This window comes from Anguilla anguilla, chromosome 6 (genome assembly GCF_013347855.1).
Source record: "Anguilla anguilla isolate fAngAng1 chromosome 6, fAngAng1.pri, whole genome shotgun sequence".
Classification (NCBI taxonomy): domain Eukaryota; kingdom Metazoa; phylum Chordata; class Actinopteri; order Anguilliformes; family Anguillidae; genus Anguilla; species Anguilla anguilla.
Genome location: NC_049206.1, coordinates 56,042,987 through 56,066,013, shown reverse-complemented (window position 1 = coordinate 56,066,013; position 23,027 = coordinate 56,042,987). Strand labels below are relative to the sequence as shown.

At 46.2% G+C, this 23,027-nt stretch overlaps 1 protein-coding gene across 1 annotated transcript in view; it reads right to left on the bottom strand.

Annotated features, from left to right (window-relative positions):
• The window catches only part of armc2 (armadillo repeat containing 2), a 29,534-nt gene extending 11,103 nt beyond the window's left edge, over positions 1-18,431 (bottom strand). The window contains 10 exon segments of the mRNA XM_035421756.1: positions 7,456-7,679; positions 8,204-8,306; positions 8,805-8,986; positions 10,036-10,134; positions 11,524-11,582; positions 14,023-14,179; positions 14,396-14,561; positions 16,096-16,168; positions 16,972-17,274; positions 18,176-18,431. Of these exon segments, the coding sequence (XP_035277647.1) occupies positions 7,456-7,679; positions 8,204-8,306; positions 8,805-8,986; positions 10,036-10,134; positions 11,524-11,582; positions 14,023-14,179; positions 14,396-14,561; positions 16,096-16,168; positions 16,972-17,186 (1,278 nt within the window). The 5' untranslated portion in view covers positions 17,187-17,274; positions 18,176-18,431.
• Positions 18,432-23,027: the final 4,596 nt, after the last annotated feature.

The window sequence follows — 23,027 nt, the reverse complement described above, 5'->3', positions numbered from 1 at the left end:
CTGCATTACATTACAGTGTGTTTATTTAGTGACACTGCATTACATTACAGTGTGTTCATTTAGTGACACTCCATTACATTACAGTGTGTTCATTTAGTGACACTGCATTACATTACAGTGTGTTCATTTAGTGACACTCCATTACATTACAGTGTGTTCATTTAGTGACACTGCATTACATTACAGTGTGTTCATTTAGTGACACTGCATTACATTACAGTGTGTTCATTTAGTGACACTGCATTACATTACAGTGTGTTCATTTAGTGACACTCCATTTGTGAGGGAGGGGAAGTGTGAAGACCAGACGCGACCAAACAGGGGATCTATAAGTTACCAAAGGGGTACTCCAGTAACCACTGAGTCTCGTGAGAGACGAAATAAGAAGGGGGTGCTATACTCCTAAGGGACGTATCCCAAAAAATGAACAAACCCCTAAACGGGTAACCGAGGGAGGAGTATCTAAAGAAAATAAACGAACAGGGAAAAGAAAAGAAAAAACGACTTCGACCCGAAGCAGAGAGAAAGAAAATGTCTTTTCAAAAAACAAACAGAAGAAGTTCTGAGGCCAACTAAAACCAGGGGGGAAACTGGTTAGTAAGAGGCAGAAAGGTTTGTGCCCCAACGGCGACACAATAACCCCTTAAAACCACCAGCCTCAGAATCTGGACATATACCGTCCTAATACCTTTCTCCAAAAAAAACAAACAAACTGAAGTCAGAATTCTTTTAAATTTCTTTGTTCTTAAAATCCTTACACCTTCCTCAGAAATACGACAGGGAACTGGCTAGAGCAAAACACGTTACACTCAAGCACCGTTCCACTGCCTACTGACGCTTTAAATACCCAGCCACAGGTGTGGCTGGTAATCAGCGGAAGATGTGAGCAACCCACAGGTGAAACCGATCAGAGGTAACCCTGCAGGAATGCATGGAATGTTCAAGCAGGAACAATCCTCCCACAGGAACCAAAAATAACGATTAGCCGAGTGGCTAATCTGCAAGCTCGAACTAATCGTCCCCACACACCAAAATAACGATTAGCCGAGTGGCTAATCGGAATGCTAACCACTGAGCCGGTGCAGGCACAGAAAAATGATCTACCTGCACAGAAACCGTGACAGTACCCCCCCACTAAGGACCGGCCCCAGACGGGCCCTCGGACCCACGAGAGCGGAAATCCCGGATCAGTTCAGGATCCAATATGTCCCTAGAGGGAACCCAACAACGCTCCTCCGGACCATAACCCTCCCAGTCAATGAGAAATTGTACCCTACGGCCCACGCGCCTCTCGGCCAGAATGCGACGCACCGTATAAACTGGTTCCCCATCCACGAGTCTAGGCGGAGGTGGGGTTTTGTCCACAGGGGCCAACGCGCTTACTAGAACTGGCTTAAGACGAGAGACATGAAAGGTAGGATGAATTCTCATGGACCGGGGCAGCTGTAGGCGAACCGTGACCGGGTTAATTCTCCGAAGGATCTTAAATGGACCAATAAAACGAGGAGCGAGTTTACGAGACTCCACTCGTAGAGGGAGATCACGAGTAGAAAGCCAGACACGCTGACCCACCCGATAGGAGGGCGCCGGTCTGCGGTGTCTATCGGCAAGCCTCTTTTGACTGGCTGACGAGCGTAGAAGTGAAGTACGAACTCTCCTCCAGGTGGACCGACACCGCTTGACAAATGTCTCTGCGGAGGGCACCTCGATGTTCTTCTCCAATTCTGGGAAGAGTGGAGGTTGATAACCACATTGGGCCTCAAACGGTGAGGTCCCCGTCGACGCGTTACGTAGAGTATTGTGCGCATACTCTGCCCACACGAGTTGACGGCTCCAGGAGGTCGGATTGGAAGAGACCAGACAGCGGAGAGTGTTTTCCAACGTCTGATTTGTGCGTTCCGTCTGTCCATTGGTCTCCGGGTGAAACCCTGATGAGAGACTGACCGACGCCCCCCAGAAGCGAACAGAATGCTCGCCAAAAACGCGCGGTAAACTGCGGGCCACGATCCGATACTACGTCTTGAGGTAATCCGTGTAATCGGAAGACGTGGTTAATAACTAACCGGGCGGTCTCCAAAGCCGACGGAAGTTTAGGCAACGCTATAAAATGAGCCGCCTTTGAGAATCTATCCACGACGACTAAGATGGCAGTGTTGCCATCAGAGGGTGGCAGCCCAGTGATAAAGTCCAGCGCTATGTGACTCCAAGGGCGACTAGGAACGGGCAAGGGACGTAAAAGACCCGACGGTGGAATGCGAGAACCCTTGTTCCGAGCGCAAACCGAGCAGGCCGAAACGTACTCCCGCACATCCCTCTCCATGCCAGGCCACCAAAATCGCCGGGATAAAAAATCCTTGAATCTGTGGACACCCGGATGACAAGTCAGATGCGTGGAATGTCCCCAACGCAACACCTGGGCGCGTACCCTAGCAGGGACAAAGAGACAGTTAGGAGGACCTCCACCCGGATCCGGCTCAGACCTTTGAGCCTTCCGGACCACTGACTCAATCCTCCACATAGCAGGAGCTACAATCAGAGTGGAGGGAACAATGGGTTCTGGGGAGCGATTGTCATCTGATTGGTCATAGATTCTAGACAGGGCGTCAGGTTTGATATTTTTTGAACCCGGACGATAAGTAAGAATAAAATTAAATCGGGCAAAAAACAGAGACCAGCGACCCTGCCGTGAATTCCGTCTCTTAGCGCTCTGAATAAACTCTAGGTTTTTATGATCTGTCCAGACCGTGAAAGGATGTTCCGCCCCCTCCAGCCAATGCCGCCACTCCTCCAGAGCCAGCTTGACTGCCAAAAGTTCACGATCCCCGACGTCATAATTCCTCTCCGCTGGGGAAAGGGACCGCGAGAAATATGCACACGGGTGCACCTTGTTATCTAAAGGGGACCGTTGAGATAAAATGGCTCCCGCGCCAAGCTCAGAGGCATCCACCTCCACCACGAAAGGAAGTGCCGGGTTAGGCGTGATGAGAATGGGCTCAGAACAGAACATAGACTTTAAAACCCGGAAAGCCGCGTCGGCTTTGGGTGTCCAAGCAAAATGAACGCTGGCCTCCTTCTTGGTCAGCACAGTGATCGGTGCGGCTACTGCACTAAAATTGCGAATGAAACGCCTGTAAAAGTTGGCGAATCCCAAAAACCGCTGCACCTGTTTAACTGATGTGGGTGGGGGCCAATTCTTAACTGCGGAGACTTTATCAGGGTCCATTTTAATAGTTCCCTCAGAAATGATAAACCCCAAAAAAGAGACAGATTTGGCATGGAATAGGCATTTCTCGGCCTTCACGAACAGTTTAGCCTCCAAAAGGCATTTCAAAACCTGCCTGACATGACTGACATGCTCAGCAGGAGTGTTGGAAAAGATTAAAATGTCATCTAAATAGACGAACACAAATCTCTCCAACATCTCCCTAAGAACGTCATTGACTAAGGCCTGAAATACCGCCGGGGCGTTCGTGAGGCCGAATGGCATGACTAAGTATTCAAAATGCCCGTTATGCGTGTTAAATGCCGTTTTCCACTCGTCTCCCTCTCTTATTCGCACTAAATTATAGGCATTCCGAAGGTCAAGCTTGGTGAATATAGTCGCCCCCTGGAGACGTTCAAAAGCCGAATTCATAAGGGGTAAGGGGTAGCGGTTCTTGACCGTGATATTATTAAGCCCTCTGTAATCTATACAGGGTCGCAGACTCCCGTCCTTTTTCTTAACAAAAAAAAAACCTGCCCCCGCCGGCGAAGTGGAGGGTCGAATAAAACCATTGGCCAGGGACTCTTGAATATATTCCCTCATAGCCTCGCTCTCGGGAAGAGATAAAGAATATAAGGAACCCCTTGGTGGGACCGAACCAGGAAACAATTCGATAGCGCAATCATATGTTCTGTGCGGAGGTAAAATCGTGGCCTCTTGCTTACTAAACACCTGCGCAAGATCTACATAATCGTTGGGGACATTGACTGGTAATGGAATAGTGACCGTACCCACTGTAACCAGATCCTCCATACTGGCGGAATAAGGATATTCCATTTCATCAGTCGTATCTTGTTCGCTATGGCTTTTAAAAGAACACCCCTCACCCGAGAATTCCTCTGTGGCGTAATCGCAAGGAGAGAACGAGTCAAAACACGGATCCCAGACTAGGCTCTCCTCCCTACCTGAAGAGGGTGATGCCGCAAACTGACTGATGGGAGTAACGGTCTCCTCATCACAGTAATCAAAATTGGGCTGGGAACTAGAACCAACCCCAGGAGCCTGCGTAGTCTCCTGCTGACAGTGAGACACGCATTCCAAACCCCACTGAAGGATGGCCTCCCCAGTCCCACCCCAGTTGATGTACGGTTTATGCCTAACCAACCAGGAATGCCCCAACACAAGGGGAAAGGTAGGCGATTCCACCAAAAAAAATCTGATACGCTCCACATGTTCCCCAAAAGGAACGCGCATCTGAATAAAAGCGGTGGTTCTTTCCACTAGGCCTGTGCCTAAGGGACGACCATCAAGCGCAGTAATCACCCGAGGCTGTGGCAATAGACGCACAGGTAATCCGCGTTTCTTTGCCCATTTTGTGTCCATAAAACAATCCACTGCGCCTGAATCTAAAAATGCGTTAGTGTTAATGATCTGTTTATTCCAGGAGAGTTCAACGGGTATACAGGTGCGAAAGGCTGATAACTCATGTCTCGCCGGTGGCTTACGCTTCACCGACGAGACTGATCTTTTGCCGCTAGCACTGGACAACTCTTTATGCGGTGCCCTATCTGTTTGCAATAGTTGCATATCTTGGTTCTTGATCGGAAATCAGAATCCCTGCGAACGTCCACACTGTCCACCTGCATAGGTTCTGACCTAATTCCCGAGTCTTGGGACCGAGTGGAGAAAATAGGCTTACCCAAGAGAGGTGCGACGTAAGGGGTCGTTCGACCTCTCCTTTCTTCCTTCTCTCTCTCTCGTTCCCTAACCCGGTGATCAATGCGGATAGCTCTCGCAACTAATGCCTCGAAAGTAGCGGGTGGCTCACTCGCAGCGAGTGCATCCCTGACTGGATCTGACAGGGCGTTGGTGAATAGTGTCATCAGCGGTAGTTCGGGCCAGCCTGATTCGCCGGCTAACGATCGGAAAGCTATGGAAAATTCTGAAACACTATTCCTTCCCTGCCGAAGACGGGTTAGCCTAGTGGCTGCCTCGCTGCCCGTAACATCATGGTCAAACACCCTTTCCATCTCCTCAATGAGGCGGTCTGAACTTGTCATTATGGGCGAGTTTGAACGAAAAAGTGGGTCAGCCCAGGCCAGGGCTTGACCCTTAAGGAGACTAACAATAAACGCCACCCTTGATTCGTCCGTAGCATATCGTGAAGGATGAGCTCGAAACTGTATAAAACATTGTGTTATGAACCCCCGGCATTTGCCGGATTCACCTTCGAACGGAGCAGGGAGCTGAAGTTTAGGTTCCTGATTATTTGTGAGTGCCGGTGTGTATGTCTGGGAAGGAAAGGATTGTGCTTGTATACTGGGAGCGCGAGCATCGAGTCTCCGAAGAAACTCAGTTTGGAAACGTCTCGTCTCCTCGCGTTCAAGGCGTCGCTCTTCCTCTACCCGGACCTGGTGTTCCTCGAAACCTCGCCTAAACTCCTCGGAAGCCACCTGCTGGCGACTCATAATCTCTAGCAGGCCGGTCAGAGTAGCTTCCTGGCGGCGTGACGCCTCCTCTTGTAGGGCCAAACGCTCGCACAGCTCTGCCTGTTGTGCAGTGGTGTTTATTTGTTGACTGTGCAACATTTGTAGACCCTCTGTATGGGCCGTCAGGACGGCTTGTTGAGCCGTAACAGCCTGATCCAGGCCGATGGTCGCTGGTACTTCCATGTGGCTTGAGTGTACTGTGAGGGAGGGGAAGTGTGAAGACCAGACGCGACCAAACAGGGGATCTATAAGTTACCAAAGGGGTACTCCAGTAACCACTGAGTCTCGTGAGAGACGAAATAAGAAGGGGGTGCTATACTCCTAAGGGACGTATCCCAAAAAATGAACAAACCCCTAAACGGGTAACCGAGGGAGGAGTATCTAAAGAAAATAAACGAACAGGGAAAAGAAAAGAAAAACGACTTCGACCCGAAGCAGAGAGAAAGAAAATGTCTTTTCAAAAAACAAACAGAAGAAGTTCTGAGGCCAACTAAAACCAGGGGGGAAACTGGTTAGTAAGAGGCAGAAAGGTTTGTGCCCCAACGGCGACACAATAACCCCTTAAAACCACCAGCCTCAGAATCTGGACATATACCGTCCTAATACCTTTCTCCAAAAAAAACAAACAAACTGAAGTCAGAATTCTTTTAAATTTCTTTGTTCTTAAAATCCTTACACCTTCCTCAGAAATACGACAGGGAACTGGCTAGAGCAAAACACGTTACACTCAAGCACCGTTCCACTGCCTACTGACGCTTTAAATACCCAGCCACAGGTGTGGCTGGTAATCAGCGGAAGATGTGAGCAACCCACAGGTGAAACCGATCAGAGGTAACCCTGCAGGAATGCATGGAATGTTCAAGCAGGAACAATCCTCCCACAGGAACCAAAAATAACGATTAGCCGAGTGGCTAATCTGCAAGCTCGAACTAATCGTCCCCACACACCAAAATAACGATTAGCCGAGTGGCTAATCGGAATGCTAACCACTGAGCCGGTGCAGGCACAGAAAAATGATCTACCTGCACAGAAACCGTGACACCATTACATTACAGTGTGTTCACTTAGCGAATACTTTTAGCCACTGTTCAACTCTAGAGCGAACCAGTCCTTTATGTATCTTACTGACAGCACTCAGAGTACACTTTACAGTTTAACTACATTACGAGGACAATAAAACCACAGCCAGCCCCCGGTTATTTTACACACGCTCACATCAACACTCGGGGGCTTGGTGTGTTTTTTACAGGACGTTCAGTTCAGCAGATTGGAACAAAAGTTCTATAGGACAAAATGTGCTCCATAAAAAAAAATTCCGCGGGAAGTGAATTGAGAAAAAAAAAAATCCAGACAATAACAAAAACAAATTGTGGGTGCTGCACGGTACAAAATGCTCCCGCGAATATTTCACATTTTATTCCCGCTCAAGTGGGGAAAGAAACTTCTGACCGACGACTCTCGATCTTGATTAAACGATAAAAAAGCAACACGGCCAAAAGGAAACAGCAACAGTTTGATGGAGGAGAGAGAGGCAGAAGACAAATGAGAGTCAGCGAAAAAAAAAAATGAGAGAAAAAAAGATTGAGTGTGAAAAGGAAGACAGTGAGAAAAGAGAGAGAGAGCGAGATGCAAGAAAGGAGAAGGGATAGAAACAGAGGAAGAGGAGGAGAAAAGCGAAGAGCAGGGTGTGAAACGCCCAGGGGAGGGGGGGGGGGGGTGGTGGGGGGGTCACAGAGAGTCCTGCACGGGTTCGAGGGGGCTCACCTGGACCAGGATGTGGCCGGAGACGGCGAAGTGGGCGTGGCCGGGCGGGGCCAGGCTCGCCAGCCTCCCGGCCAATCGCAGCAGGGCGGGGACGCACCCCGCGCTCACCAGCGGCGCCAGCAGGGCCCGGTTCCCCGACAGGAACTTGAGCGTCCCCACGCAGTAGAGCGCCGCCTCGCCCGCCGACAGGACGTCCTGCGCGCCCAGCACCGCCAGCAGCGAGTCTGAGGGGTGGAGACACGACACGCACGCCCGTCATCGTCCGCCGCGAAAAACGCTCGAGCCCCACTGAGTGCTCGCTCTCAAAGAGCAGCCTCGCTGTCTCTCTGTTACCGCCTCACATTCACATCTGACACATCTGACACATCTAACACATCTAACGCATCCAACACGGCCTGCAGCTTACGTTCTCAGTCACATTCGTCAAAGAGAAGACGCGCACCTGATTGCTAGTGAGGTGCTGATACTTGGACAATGAACATATTCCAGATTCTACACTCTCTTTTCTCCTTTGCTTAACAAAATGCAACCAATGATTCGGGCCTCTGCACAATGAAAAAAGGGCAAATCTCAAGGTAGAGTGTGCGTGTTGGGCTTATGTATGCTCAATAAATGTTTATTGTGCCCCACTTTCCCCAGATCAGATCAAAGAACCGTTTCGGGTGGCCTGTAAAGGCCAGGGCTGGTTGTGATCGAGTAAATCGTGCATTGTCTACGGTGATGAGAAGCAGGCTTTGGGGAGTCTCACCTACGATGGAGTTGTTTTGGAAGAGCGCGTCGTTGTTTTCGCTGCGGCTGATCTTGAAGACCAGCTTGCAGATATTGAGCAGATTGTTCCCGCTGACGCTGAGCTGAAAATAAAGAAGGGACACAAAACACAAGACGTCAGCTCTTTCCCTTCATAACTAACAATAAAAGTTCATTTTTTTAAACCGTGAGTTTTCTGACAGTGTAATATCAATTACAGTAATTTTAAGTCAACTGTAACAGTGCAATATAAGGATAAATAGCCTCTAACAGTTCATATGAGTCGAACAGGGACAATACATTCCTGACCTTTAGCAAACACTCCTGCTCAGCAGCTTTCTGCATTTTACACAGCAGGATACATACTGAAGCAATTTGGGCTAGGGACCTCACGTACAACAGCAGTGTCCTCCCTGGGAATTGAACCAACAACCTTCTGGTTACAAGCTCACTTCCTTAACAATTACACTTGCACTTCTGCCCGCAAGATGCAATCTCTATGCACTCTGTATGTACGATATCAGAGTAGATTTTCCACCGAGCGTTTAGCTGTGTCTGTGTGCGTCCTCCAGCAGGGTCAGAGACAGGACGGGCCCACTCACAGCCAGGATGAGTTTGGCCAGCTCCAGGGTGAGCCGGGCGGAGTCCACGTCGATCAGCTGGAAAAGGGCCCTCAGGAGCACCGCCCTCCGCTTGCACTTCCGCCCCAGCAGGTCGCCCTCTCCCAGAATGCAAAGCAGGCGCTGGCAGGCTCTGCAGAGTCCCTCCACGCTGCCCGTGCCATCTGAAAGGACATTCAGAAATACCGAAATCTGCACGCTAGATTCACTCAAGCACTCAGAACCAGAACTTTCTACATATGATAGAACCTTTCAGTAAATCTTCCCATTTCCAGAGGCTTACTTGTGTTCTGGTACGTTCCCTCTCAACTGATCAGATTAAGTACAATACATACAAGAGGCGCTGTACATATTGGGCCTGATTGACTTGGACCTGTAGCAAGTGCAAAACCTTTTAGCAAACTCTAACCCAATAACATGACCAATGATTGTTCATGGCATGTGTTTTGCGTCGATCATTGGTTGTGTTATTAGTTTTGCATGAGCTAAAACATTTGCACATGCTAAAGGTCTTAGTAAATCAGGCTCACCGAGTCACACAAAACTACTTTTGAAACTCGGCCATCTGGTTTAAAAATTACCTTTCGGTTAAACTTATGCAGGATGTCAGTGTTAATGGGTTAAAGCATTATGTAATATATGTATCATTGCTAAACCTTTACAGGTTTTTTTTGCCTCAAGAATTAATATTTTCTCTGCGTGGAAGAAGGTGTGGGTCAACAGAATTCCAGTTTATTTAATGGTTAACCAGAGTTAGAATCCGCCAATCTAGTTCCAACTCTAAACAGTGTTTTATGCATGAGCCAAGAAGCACTTGGTATATTTAAGGATAAATATTTAATATTTGTCTTTCAAACTCGATTCCATTCAATTTTAGAAGGACTAAAATATTTACTTTTATTAGATTTCAATTCTTGACATTTTCTCACACTCACAGTAAACATAGAGAGTTCTGTACTGAAATCATTTCATAGAAACCCCCAAACCACCCTTTTTCCACAAATAATAATGTTTATTTGGGGTGGGGTGGGCAGGGGGTGGTGCTTTTTTTGTATTTTTCTTCCATCACAACCTCAAGCCATGAAGAAATTCAAACTGCCGCAGATCATCGTTCAGATCGGCAAGATACGAACGCGATAAAGGCGCACAGAAGCGAGACGAAAATCTCTCTCCCTCGCCGTTATTTGGCGGTTTCGTTGCGAAAGGCCCTTACCCTGTGGGACGGACTCCAGCTGCTGAAGGAGGGGGGCGACTCGAGTCTCCCAGAATGCACTTTCCTCCAACTGGCCTTTCGTTTCCGCTCCTTCCAAATCTACAGCGAGGAACAGAAAAGAGCTACAATCACAAGATTCGACTGCAGAAAACAAAGACACGCTGTGACACATTATGGCTACTCATCCCAGCAGGGTTTGAATCGAAAATAGCACTAAACTGTTCGTAAAGTTCCCACGAGGACTTTTCTGTTAAATAATAGAACCCAATGCATTTCCTCAATTTAAAGATTTAAAAAGGAACTGACCCATCCCCTGCAGTCTTGGTGCTGGTTTCTGGTTAAATAAGTGACTCGTGTATTTATTTGCAGATACTCATTTCTTTTCTGTTATTCTTGGCAGAGATTATTTGTGTTATACACAAGCTTTCATAGTCCCTGCGATGGATTGGCCACCTGTCCAGGGTATATTACTGCCTCTTGCCCAATGCACACTGGGATAGGCTCCAGCCCCCTGCGACCCTGACCTGGAATAAGTGGTTTAGAAAATGGATGGATGGATGGAACACTAATTAAGAGAACTGATTAGATTTTCAGCCTCCTTTGGATCAAGACGTTGTGGCCTGTAGTCAACTAGTGTTTGTCCTTAACATTCACTTAAAAGTTCACTTTTTCTACATAAACATCAGAGTTTTTGACAAACTGTGTTTACGGGGAGAAAAAATCTTGGTTTTAACTGTTAGTCAAGAATGTTGATTGAATTACCAGCCTGTATATGAATGTATTTCATATATATACGGAAAGACAGCAACATAAAGGGCTATAAAATCTGATTAAATTTTGATGCCTTTTCACCTTAATCTAATATTAAAAGATATGTTACCGCCATGTTACTTCTACCGTGAACAATTTCCATTTCCTGACGTGCCAACGCCAACATTTTTAAATAGCTGCAGAAATGTTAGCGCTGGTTCACAAGTTCATCTTCTCAAAATAAATCGCTCTGGAGGAAGTTTCATACGGGTTCAAAGGTCACCGTTCGCATCTGCACTTCCCTGTTTTTTTTGTTTTGTTCCACTCAGACACTTCGCGATACATTTGCATATCTGTCTAACAGTCGCAGGAAGCAGTCGCCGCCGATCGCGCCGCCTGCAGCCATTGGCTGCCGCATTTAGAACGTGGGAGAAAAAAGCCCTTAGCAACAGGGCTTAGTGGTTTAAAGTTCTCAACAGAGCGCAGCTCCGCAAGACAAAAAACAAAAGGTGCGGGCGACTTCTTTTCTGAGACAGTGCCCCGAAACAAAAGAACAAATTTTACACAACAAAACTCTCACGCACCTGAAACAGTGTTCTACACGCACACCTTGTTCAGGCCAAGTAGTACACACACACACACAAACACATATACACATACGCACATACACACACACGCACACACACACACACACAGTCTTAAGAGGACGAGGTCCGTAGATGTTTTTTTTGTGCAGACCTGTTGCTGGAGCAGATGATTTTACAGGTGTCTCAGCACTGCCAGGACGGGATGTTCCACTGGATGACCGGAGACACAGACAAGAAGCGGACATGAGCACAACACACACAGCGACGTGGGCGGACTGTCGCGTCAGCGATCTGTCCGCAATTTAACAGTACCTCAAATTAAAGCGCCCAGCTACACATCAACAAATGATAATTATTAACATAAAGAGAAAGAGAAACGAGAGAAAAAAATGGCAAAGTCAAAAGCCTGCATGATGGAATTTCAGTTCACATGTAAACAATTCTGTGTAAACAAGTTGTGTCCGTTATAAAATGTTGACATAGGTCCCAAAAACGCCGCTGTCGGATCTTTAGGTACGCTGCATCACTGGAGCCCGATGTTAGCAGTGCTAGTTTTTTCCCCCTCGCAGATAATTATGAGTTACCTTCGCGCCACAAGATGTCACTGTGGTAATGTGCGAACGGCGAACGTGCCAGTTTCTTTACCTCGCTACGCGAACGACGCGGGCAGTGGCAGGCACTCCACGCTCAACATTATCACAGATCATAGATCACAGCCCCACAAAGACACACGCGTGTGCGTGTACGTTTTAGCTCTGTCTGGCTGTCTGTGTGCTTTTATATCACACTCTGAATTGTGTTTTAATGAAGAATGTCCATTTCACTTGCTGGATAAATATGAGCACATATTCTTATGATGAGGTACAACTTGGTTTGGTCGAGACTGCAATCGATTTTCTCTGAAATTATTTACCTTTTATAAAATTACTATTTAAAATCCCAAAAAAATACAGTGTGATTGTCAGGTGTGTTGGAAGGATGGGAGACCCCCTTTCAAATTCTGTATAAATATGACTGATGGTGTTTGAGACGGAAATTCACTCTTCGCTATTCATCATATTGGTTGGCCTCAAAGAGACAACACTACTTATACAAACAATTGCAATGAAACATACTGTCCTTTGTTCAATTCTGCTAGCCAATTTACAATACCGCAGGCAGAGCTTGAACGCATAGCTCAGTCATAAACAAAATGTGTTCAAAGGTTCAAAAAGAAAATTAGGATATTGGACAGGCTGCTACTTTCGTCAACACACATACTTTAAATTATTTATCAAAACACTAAAATATGGATTGCATATTGGTGTTGTCACCATAGAATGCCACCATAGTTACCACCTTGCAAACAGAAACCAGAGAGGAGGCTCCACCAATCACAGGCAACATCGGTGACAACAAATAGAACAATGTTGACATTGACTGGTGGATAATTACTTCCCAGGTTCCCTTCAGGGTAAAGCGACTCCGCGTCCCTCTCACCCCTGCGTAATTCTCCCGGCCTCAAAGCAGGAAGTCGGTCAAATGAGATTCCTCGGGAATTGTCTCCTCCTTCAGTTACGTCAGCCCTGTCACAAACAAGCTCGCCGCAAACGTGACAGCAAGGCCCGGACCGTTCCTAATTCAAGCCGGCCCCGTCCGACGCACGACCACACGCTGACCAAATTGACTTACCCCGGGATAAGTAATCCTATTTTAAATTTTCCCATTGTTTACTCCGGCGAGATAGAAGAGAGCATAATGATATTTCCAGACTCTCTCCGAATGTCACTCCGCTCGGCGCGGGGCGACAAGAAGGCACCTGCATTTCGCCCAACGTCAAAAGAAAAAAACAGCAAGCTCTGCTGAATGTTTTTCGGGGACACCCGGGCCTCTGATTGGACGCAAAGTTCAACGGCGCTCCTCTGTCTCAGCCGCGCCGCGCCCGAGAGACATGACCTCATCCCCTGTCTTCGGGGCGAGCTCAAAAAAACACACACCAGCTAACGAGCAGGCCCGGGCGAGCTCCGCGCAGATGGGCATCTAAATCTAATAGAGACCCATTTGGAGCAATAAACCCGAAGCTCTGAGCGGAATCGTCGTTCTCCGACTTCTCCGAGGGTCCATTTCTTCATCTCGGCACAAGTATGGAAATGGTATTACACGCAGGGTCCCTGTAATTGTGTTGGAAATGGAGTGTGCGAAGCGGACCTGGGTCAAATACGTATTTGTTTTGGATTCAAATGCTATTCTGGGCTCTATTGATCTTGCCTGGTGTAACTGAGCCAGCCAGAATGACCATGAAGGTGGGGTTTGCACTTTTTGAGAGTATTTCATTGGTTCCAATACACCAGACAAGCGTAGAAAAGTATTTGAATCCGAAACAAATACGCATTTGACCCAGGTCTGGTGCGAAGATGGGGCGTGCTCGTGTGTGCACATAATCCCCGCAGTCAAAGAGGAGTTTTGGTAACAGGAGAAGCTCTGAAAGGTCACTGAGACCACGTCCTGCAGCCGTATCGTATTAAGGGACACGGGGTGGGCGGGACTGTTAATGGGACCCGCCCTAAAAAGTGGCGAAACACTTGTCAGCTATGTTGCAAGCGTGAGAAGACCCAGCTAAACGACAGCGAGGCGGTCTGCAGGTCTCTCAGGGACGGGGTAAGAGGCCTACCTTTCGCCGGAGGGGGAACGCGGGCGAGCCGTCTCACAGTCTCCTTGGGAACCGGCTCCCGTTAGGCTCCTCCCCTTCAGCGGGACGCTCCCGTCGCCACACGGCGCCGGCCAGCGCTCCTCTGCAGGGGAGGAGTCCGAGGCCTTCTTTTTCGGGCCTAAACAGAACGACACGTCACCACTTCGACTTCATCATTATTTTTTTTGTTCACATATTTGTATACATATTTGGAATGTAGTGCGTAGACATATACAGTGCGCGCACGTACTATAATCTGGCAGGAAAAGCACGTTCTTCTAGAGTTTTCTCCAGAGATGTGGAGGCAGAAACAGCACGGAGGCAGCAGGCCTGCCGGCCGCTCCCGCAGCCTTACATTCCTCCGACGGCTTGGCGGGGGGGAGTCCTGTCGGGGGGCATGATTTGAGCGGGCGGGGCCGGGAGCCGCCCGCCCTCCTGCGCTGCAGAGGGTCGGGCGGAGGTCGCGGGAGAGCCGCCGGGCCGTCCGGGTCATCGTCCGGAGGTGCGGGCAGTTTGGGCTTCTGCTCCGAAAAAAATAAGAAAGAAATAAAAACACGTCATCGAGCAGAGGGATCACTGAGGCCAAAGTCAGCCCTCCTCACGCACGGCTGTGGAATCTGCACCAGCATAATAACCCAATAACCCAACACTGAAATAACCCAAGACTTTCACCATAAAGCCTGTGTTATAGCAGGGCTGGGTGAGGCAATGGACAGCACATGTCAAGTCAAAGTGAAGTCAACCTTATTCATAAAGAACATTTAAAAACAACTGACATTGACTACAGCTCTGTACAATGTGTGCAGCTTGTTTATTAGGGAATGTGACTTAATTTTAAAAAATAAACTCAAGCTTGATTCACCAGGTCAGCAATGAGACTGAATAGGGCAAGAGGGTAACCAGGAGGAGGGTGGGGGGGGGGGCATTTAAATGGACAGCACATCTCTCTGTTATACATGTTCATAATGTACACTGGGAATGTTAAACATTACACTGCAGGAGCAGCCAGCTGTAAGACGTGGGGCTCGGTAGAGGTCAGGTAGAGCGATGATGTCAAGGGGGCGATGATGAGTGCGGTTCCTTTATTGTTTTCGACGGCGCGAACGCTCAAAACAGGCAGGATTTCCGCGAAACCGAACCCGAACGCGACCGCTTCCTGGGGCGGCCGGGGGGCCGTTACAGTAAGAAGCCGGCGTGTCACTTCCTTTTTGCAGAGCGATGCGAGCGGTGTGGTGGAGCCTGCTCTCCGCAGGGTCCCTCGGCGTGAGCTTTCCGCAGACACATCAACCCAACGCCTGCCTTCTCAGCCTCGCTTTCACCGGGGAACATTCACAGACTATTTCCTTTTCATTTTTATTTATGTATTACTTACTTATTTATACATTTATTTATTTATCTATCGATCTGTCAGCTGTCTATCATTCTTTAATCGCACTGTTGTATTGATTTTTATTGTTTTCATAGATTGTTTCCTATGTGAAATGCATTGCATTGCATTCAGTTTGATGAAATGAGCTATGCCAGTAAAGATTGATTGATTGACAGATACCGGGGCACACCATGAGATCTGATCTCCGTCAGGATACTGAGCCAGTTTCTGCTCTGAACTATTTACCCACCAAAATGTTGGTTAGGTGACTGTTGATGTTGGTGAGATGACTAATCAACCTTGGCCATGAAGGTCGACATGACACTGATTAGTGGGGCGGAAATGAAAGTTCTTTTATGTCGGTAATTTGATGGGCACAAAACACCGATCGGTTATAGGCAGAAAAGTGAAAGACAAATGTGTGTCCTTTAACACGCACACAGACAATCTGAAAGATGAAAACAGACAGCCAGCCAACATTTCGGCCTGCAACGTGCGAATGATGTCATTAATGATGTCACCTGCTCTCTTTTCTAGGAGAGGCCTGTGGCAGCTGGGAATGCTGTTCTTTAATGGCAGTTGTTGCAAATCTGAAGCGACTCCAGTTTAGTCGTCTAGCAGACACACCACTCAGAGCACATAACGGCAGTTGGCGCAAGAGCAAAGAGCGAGGCTATCTGACGTACGTGTTCCAGGGGCGAAAGCCGTTTCCCCGAGTTAGGCCTCGAATCCGATTCTTCAAAATTACGAGCATAAAGGCTGAAACGACAAGAGCGCGTTATGATTAGCATGCTGCAAAACCGAAGAACACAACGACACTTCTAACATATAAAACTACCAAAGTGATGTATCCTAATATAAGTGTTCTGATACTACTGCACAGTACTGCTGGACAGAACTTGCAAAATCAAGCCAATGAAATATTTCTATGACTTTGTGCCATGCAACTTCTCACCCCTTCATAGCAATAAATAAATGCATACATTAAAAATGCACAGCAAATGTTAATCTTTTTTTGTTGGGGCCAAAACAAAAAGATTAAATATAAACTAAAAATCAAAAAAATCGCATTCATGAATTATTGCACGAAGCACAATGTGTGGTCATAAAAACGCAATATCATTACACAAAGGGTGAGACCAGCATGAACTAACTGAATGAGGGTTTTAGACACTATTACTAAATATGCACTTAAGTTTGAACGATATTAGGAGGAGGTTAATATCATCATTACAACTCCACACACCGTCTTGGGTATGTGTAACTAAGAACAACAATAGCAAAAAAAGCCAACAGTTCTTTTTAGAAAGTACCCAGGTTATGCTTGGTGCAGTGGGGTATGCCCACACAGGTAAGCAGCGCTTTCCTCGTGACCAGGAGCGTGTCTCGTAACAATCACACCTGTCCTGAGGTCTCCCTGATTGCGCGTGGCAGCTGTACCATACAATCTAATGCAACCATGTAAACCCGCGGCACACCACGGCTCTATTCCCTAGTCTAGTTTCCAAGTTTAAATTTTGCCATAAAACTGGTAACGCCGCAGTTATGATAAGTGTCCTGACCTGAAAGTAGACGGCGGTCTGGCCTCAGAGGCGCGAGACGATGTCTGTCCGAATAGGTGCCTCTGGTCATCCTTCGGAGTGAAGGGCCTTCGCGTGCTGACCGCCCTGAGGGACCGCCGGGCTTCGCTTATAATCTCCGCGCTCGTCTTCCTCTTCGGACACGGGCTCAGGTAAAAAGGCTCGCGTTTGTCGCATTTTTTCTCCACAGAAGACATCGTCCACGATTTCCGAGGTTAACGGAGTTGGACGACGTTAAACGTATTCCATAATGTCTCGACCGAAGCAGGCCCAGGTCTGCGTCCACTGCATTTGAAGAGAATAACACACAATCTGAGAAAGGAAGTTAAGAGAGCACGAGCATGTAGCTACATCTTGTTCACTTTATAGTTATTTTTATATACATGCTTAAATCCAGATTTCTTTGTAAATCACTGAATTTACACAGGACATGCATGTTATTATGATTCATTTTAGAATATGGCCTTGGTATGGAATCGAATGAAACATTTATTATGATGACGCGTTGACAGTAACGTTACAGCTGCACGAACGCTAGCTATAGAAGGCGGCTCATTCATTGGTGATACAAATACGTTCATTGAACATTATTTAATGGCAGAGCTGCTATACCTGTTACCAAAAGGCTTCGCTCTTCAACGTAAATTAGCATACAAATGAACGTTATAAATTGATAAAACAGGAGTAACGTTGTTTGTTATAAACTAGAAAGGCTTTTTGTTGTTTTCTTTATTTTGCTACTGTTGCATCTCCTCTTAACTGAAAGACAACAATACAAAATTGGTACACTGCTTCTCGCTTGACCAGCCAACTACAACACATTGAGGTTAATTTTAATGATTTTATGGCCGATGAAACATGATGGCTGTATTCTAGCAGGAGAGTCTAGTTGAGTACACTTTCCGTCACCATGGTAACCAAGCACACCGGTTGCAAGTGCACAACTGGTGATGTCAACAAACCATTGTGATAACGGTACACGCGAGGCAAATTAGCTAGTCAGCTAGATACTTACATTAATCTTAAATAATACTTAACACGTAAGTCTTGTGAAACAACCGTATAGACGGCTGGTTGCAACTGTTGATGAGACCAAGTTATCACCTCGCAAGGTAACTAACGCGAGTCTCTAGTTAGACTAACGTATTGAAAAAACAGTCTAGCCAGTTAACCAAAGTGCACTTACCATCGCTTGGTAAACAGTATAAAGGCGGTTAACTTCCGATCGTAAAAAACTATCAATTCAAAATATTCGCTCAAGTTTAGAAACTTGCTTGCTATCTACACCTCACTATTACTACGGGAGGTAACGCTAGCTGTAGCTGGCTAGCTTTCTAACAGTGACAAAGAGGGACGCACCTCCCACCCGAAAGAAACACTTTTGTCACGTGACAAGACAGTCGATTACATCAGAAGGAATATGGTACGATGTTTGTGGGATATGTGTAATTTAGCATTGTATGGGATTGGTTTTATGATAGGCTTATCAAAATCCAGTTGACTATGCTGATCATACCCAGTAAATTTTTCCCAAACTGTTAATATGATATTTTCTCACCCCCCCCCCCCCAAAAAAAACACAAAGCCAAATATGTGCACAACATGATCAATTATTTAGATTACAGTCAAAGAACAGACCGTTTCTATCATGTATTACTTTTGTACTTTTCCCTAAAACTTAAAATAAATATAATTTTTGAATTTTAAATTGTGTTTTTTGCAAAGGTTTTCAAAGTGAATACAAACAATTATGTTTTGTTGTCTTGTTGAGCTCTTACAGGAATGAGTGAAACAGCAATAGTGGTAAGATCTTGGCAAAGCCCCTGATTTTAAGTGAAACTTGTATGATTCAGATCATTTCTGCTGCTAGAAACCTGAAATACCACACCAAAGCATCAGTGATCCTTTCAGATTTGTTGTCAGTCTACGTATCTCTCTGTGTGGCTATTGACAGAATCTCAAGGTTTAAAATTGTCCTTGTATCATGCATAAATATTGCCATCAATCAGGTAACTTTGCAGATTTCTGTAGCAAGGAGAATTGGTGTCAGTGTATCTAATTATGTAATCTGACTATTTACATGCACTGGTCGGTTTCTATGGCAGCAACAACTTTTGTTTTTATTAACTGATGAATTTTTGCTGCCTTGTAATTATCTTAATTTTTCTGATCAACACAGGAATCTAGAGAGGAACAGTTGGTCCTTGGTTTTGGGGTATGTTTCACATGTTCATGTTAGCAGTTGGGTTATAGTGAGTCAAATCTGTATATTTTAATCAGTAAAACCATGAAATTGTATTCATGCATATGGACATTCAACCCATCTGTATAAACAAAAATAATCTTCTAAGCTGTTGGTTTTTCGAACATAAGCACATGCCTCCATACCTGCATAGGTGTATTCAAAGGTGCGATCAGTCATTTCATGACAAAACAAATTGCTGTCTGAATGCATTTCCATAATAATGGTAATAATAATGCTGTCATCATTATCAGGTTCTACGGTATGAATGTTTGTGGATCTGTTTCTCACAGAGCTTCTAAAGATCAGGAGGAATGACTTGGTTTCTCCATCACAGTGGAAGGATTAAAAAAATCAGCATTATTGCCTGCTTTTTCACGAATCATATCCTCCTCTGCCATGCCCTTGCATAAAAGAGATGATGCTTTCGCACATGAAGAGCAAAATGTCCTGCACGGCTCGTGCACAGGAGAGCCAGGGATTAGTCACCGAGCGGTATGAATGGAGCATTACAATGAAATTAATTGGATGTAATCAGAGGTTCCTCGCGGGTTTATTGGCCAATCAGTATTCATTTCAAGAGCGAAATCGGGGCTCAAATGGCTTTTTGCACAAAAGGGCTGTTTCTGAAGATAGTGCGTGTCCTCCGTGAGGTGGTGCGTGTGGCTGTGTTTGGCATCCCTTCAACATGGATTATCTTGCCCCGTACATCAAATGAGGGGTATTTAAAAATTTCCCCCTTTATAATCTTTACAGAGACACGCAACAAAAAACGAGATGAGCAGAATATATTGATCATCGGTATATTTGTTTGAGCAGTTTATCCCCAAGACAACAAATGGATAATGATGTATTGATTCAGTGTAGGACCAAGTGTAGTGAGGGGGAACCTTTGTTGGTTTCATTCTCAGTCTGAAGTCTCAGGTTCCAAGTGAATTTTGCACGTTCCTTTGTATTATTTGTAGACAGACGCATGACAGAGGAGGCCATTGTTTTGTGCAGCTGAGTACATTAGCAAGGCTGGTGGGAACTCTCTGTGGATAGATTGTTTCAGTGTATCCTCATGGTCCGTGTTCCTTCCTGGTTGTGTTGGAGACCATTTCCCATGATCCATTGTGCGTTGTCAAGGTGGCACTGTTTGTGTTTTCCCCTCTCCGTTAGCTTATAATGTCCAGCGTCTTCAGTACAGGGAGCATAGTGCATAGGCTGCAGTTATAAATCACTAACACAGGGGCCTTTTGTTCCAGTCTGTGGTCTTAAATGTACATTAAAGCACACAGTTCACAGTAAAATGTGTGTTTGCCTAGCAGACTCCCTGATCCATAGTGGCTTACACTCTGTTCACGCATCAGACTTGAAACCAGTTTAAACTGGTAAAGCCCCAGTTTGCATTCCTATTTGAAACCTTTAGCATGTAAGTTTCATGCCAGTTGTAAACTGGATGCACTGGATTCCTGTACTCCTGAATCGGTGGTTTCCAGTTTTTAAGAATGGGTTTGAGCTTAAAATAAATGCTCTTGCTGCTTCCATAATTAGTTAATTAAAATTTTTAAAAAAATTTTTCCCTACACCTGCTCTGGGTTTCGAGGGCTCCTACACCTGCTTAGAGTTCTGTAGGTGCCTACACCTGCTCAGCGTGCACACACACTGCCCTCTGCAGTTGACCTTTCACCATGGGCTATCGACTTGGTTGTGAATGCTATACTGCTTTGCTTTGTTTATTTGTTGCTGTTTTTTTAAAAATCCGGTTGTGGAGTTTTTCAGTCCTATTTCAAGTGACTAGCATGAAGACCGTGTTGTACATAGATACATACCTGTATACAGGTAAAAAATGTACAGCAGTGCAGAATAGCTGTTGCTTGTGGTTACAACAGCGATGGCTCCTCTTGGGACTGCAGTTTGCAAACGTCAGGTTAAATAGCTTTCCCAAGGGTACCAATGGCAGTGCCCCACCTGGGAAAGGAACCCGCAACCTTTCCCCTAACCACCATGCTGCACTGCACTGCCAATCCCATCATGCATTGCGCATATTATGCCGTCTGCAGACAATCACGCTTATCAAGCTGAACACTGCGCTGAAAAGAGTGCAGACAGCTATAGCCATACGTACATCCCCCAGATGTTCACATCCTAATTTCACTGGGCTATTGTGTATGTGCGAATCACAAAAATACACACGTGTATCTGAAGTTGGGAAATATGAAGACCTTGTATTACAGCACGACACAAACATCAATGTGCGGTATTATCATAGAAAATCTGGCTGTGGGGAAATTAACCAGCGTGCATAAACAAGGCGCTTTATGATTTCTGTTAACGTAGAGAACGGGCTGCCTTCCTTTTCTACACAGAAATGCGTTTCCAGCCGCCTGCTCGCTCGCAGTCGTCCTCCTCGTCCGTGAAATGACACGTTGCTCGGCGCGCGTCCTCCTCCGCCCGGGGTGGGGGGGGGGGGGTGAAGCGAGATTCGCCCACGCTCCACTTTTTAAACGACGAAGCAGACGGATCGCGGCTCTCTCCGTTAGTCCGGCGACCTTCGACCTTCGCTCAGACCGCAGTGACGAGGCGTTCGGACCGCGCGGTCTCGGCAGCGAACAGGGCCGCTTAACCGCCCCCCCGTCGCCACGGTTTCCCCAGCCCCGCCCTTTCACCCGACGACAAGCACTCACCGGGCCTCCGAAGACCTGGCTCTTCGTTTCACACGAAGCGAAACGTGGGTCTATTTATAAATACAAATAAATGGATGAATAAATGATGTGTGTTTCAGCTCCCGAGTTGGAGTCTGACTCATCCTAATTGTCCTTTCATAAGCTGGTCTTCGGTCGTCTCTCAAATTCATTACCCGGTTCTCTCTGTGAGCAGCCACTTCTTCACATTTTGGATCAGGAAAATTCATAAATAAAAGCTCTCCGAACTAATATTTGTCTGACATTGAATTTTTTAAAATCGTGAATCATGAAGCACAGACTGGGCTCATTAAAAAAGAATAGTGCAGAGTACTCGTGAGAGAGAAGCCAATATGAAATTATACATGAATTGTTTGCCTATTTGACTGTTTTTGAATTTGACTTATTTGACACACACAATAATAAAATTAAAAGAAGGTGACCTGGGTCACAGTTAAATGGCGGTAAATGACTTGCCAAAAAGGCAAGATTGACTACTACGAACAGATTAATGAAAACATGGGTCTGCATTACAAATGAGAGAAAATGGCCGTGCTCTCACTCTTACACCGTCTTCGTGCTGTGAGATGTGCAGAAGCGCACTGCAGACTGATCTGAAGCGCCCTGACCCGGGAGAAATTTCTCAGACATCCAGCTTTACAACCGTCCACTCGATTTGTCTGCAGCTGCTCAACGTGAGGAGACACACACAATGCACGCGTGTGATATACAGTTTTATCAATATGCATAAACGACTCTGGACAGCCAAGATACGCTTATGCATTCAGAAAATTTTAAGTGAAGATTTCATCGAAGGTTTCCGCTTGACTATAGGTGGTCGGCTGCTTCATGGCTCGTGAAATCTGACAAGATTTTTCCGTTAGACCTTTTACTCATCAAACCTCCCCCCTTTTATTAATGTGAAATATACATATAAGCAATCTTGTATTTTACTGGTTGGATTTAAATAGCTCTACATGCTTCATTCTCTTGGATACAGGGCACCTGATTGGTTTACAGCGTCAGCTGGCCCTGCCCAATCAGAGGACATCACCAAGGTGCTTCCCGCCAATGAGTGCGGCGGACGGTTTTCTGTAATTTCATTGTCACTAAGGGAGGGAAAACGTACA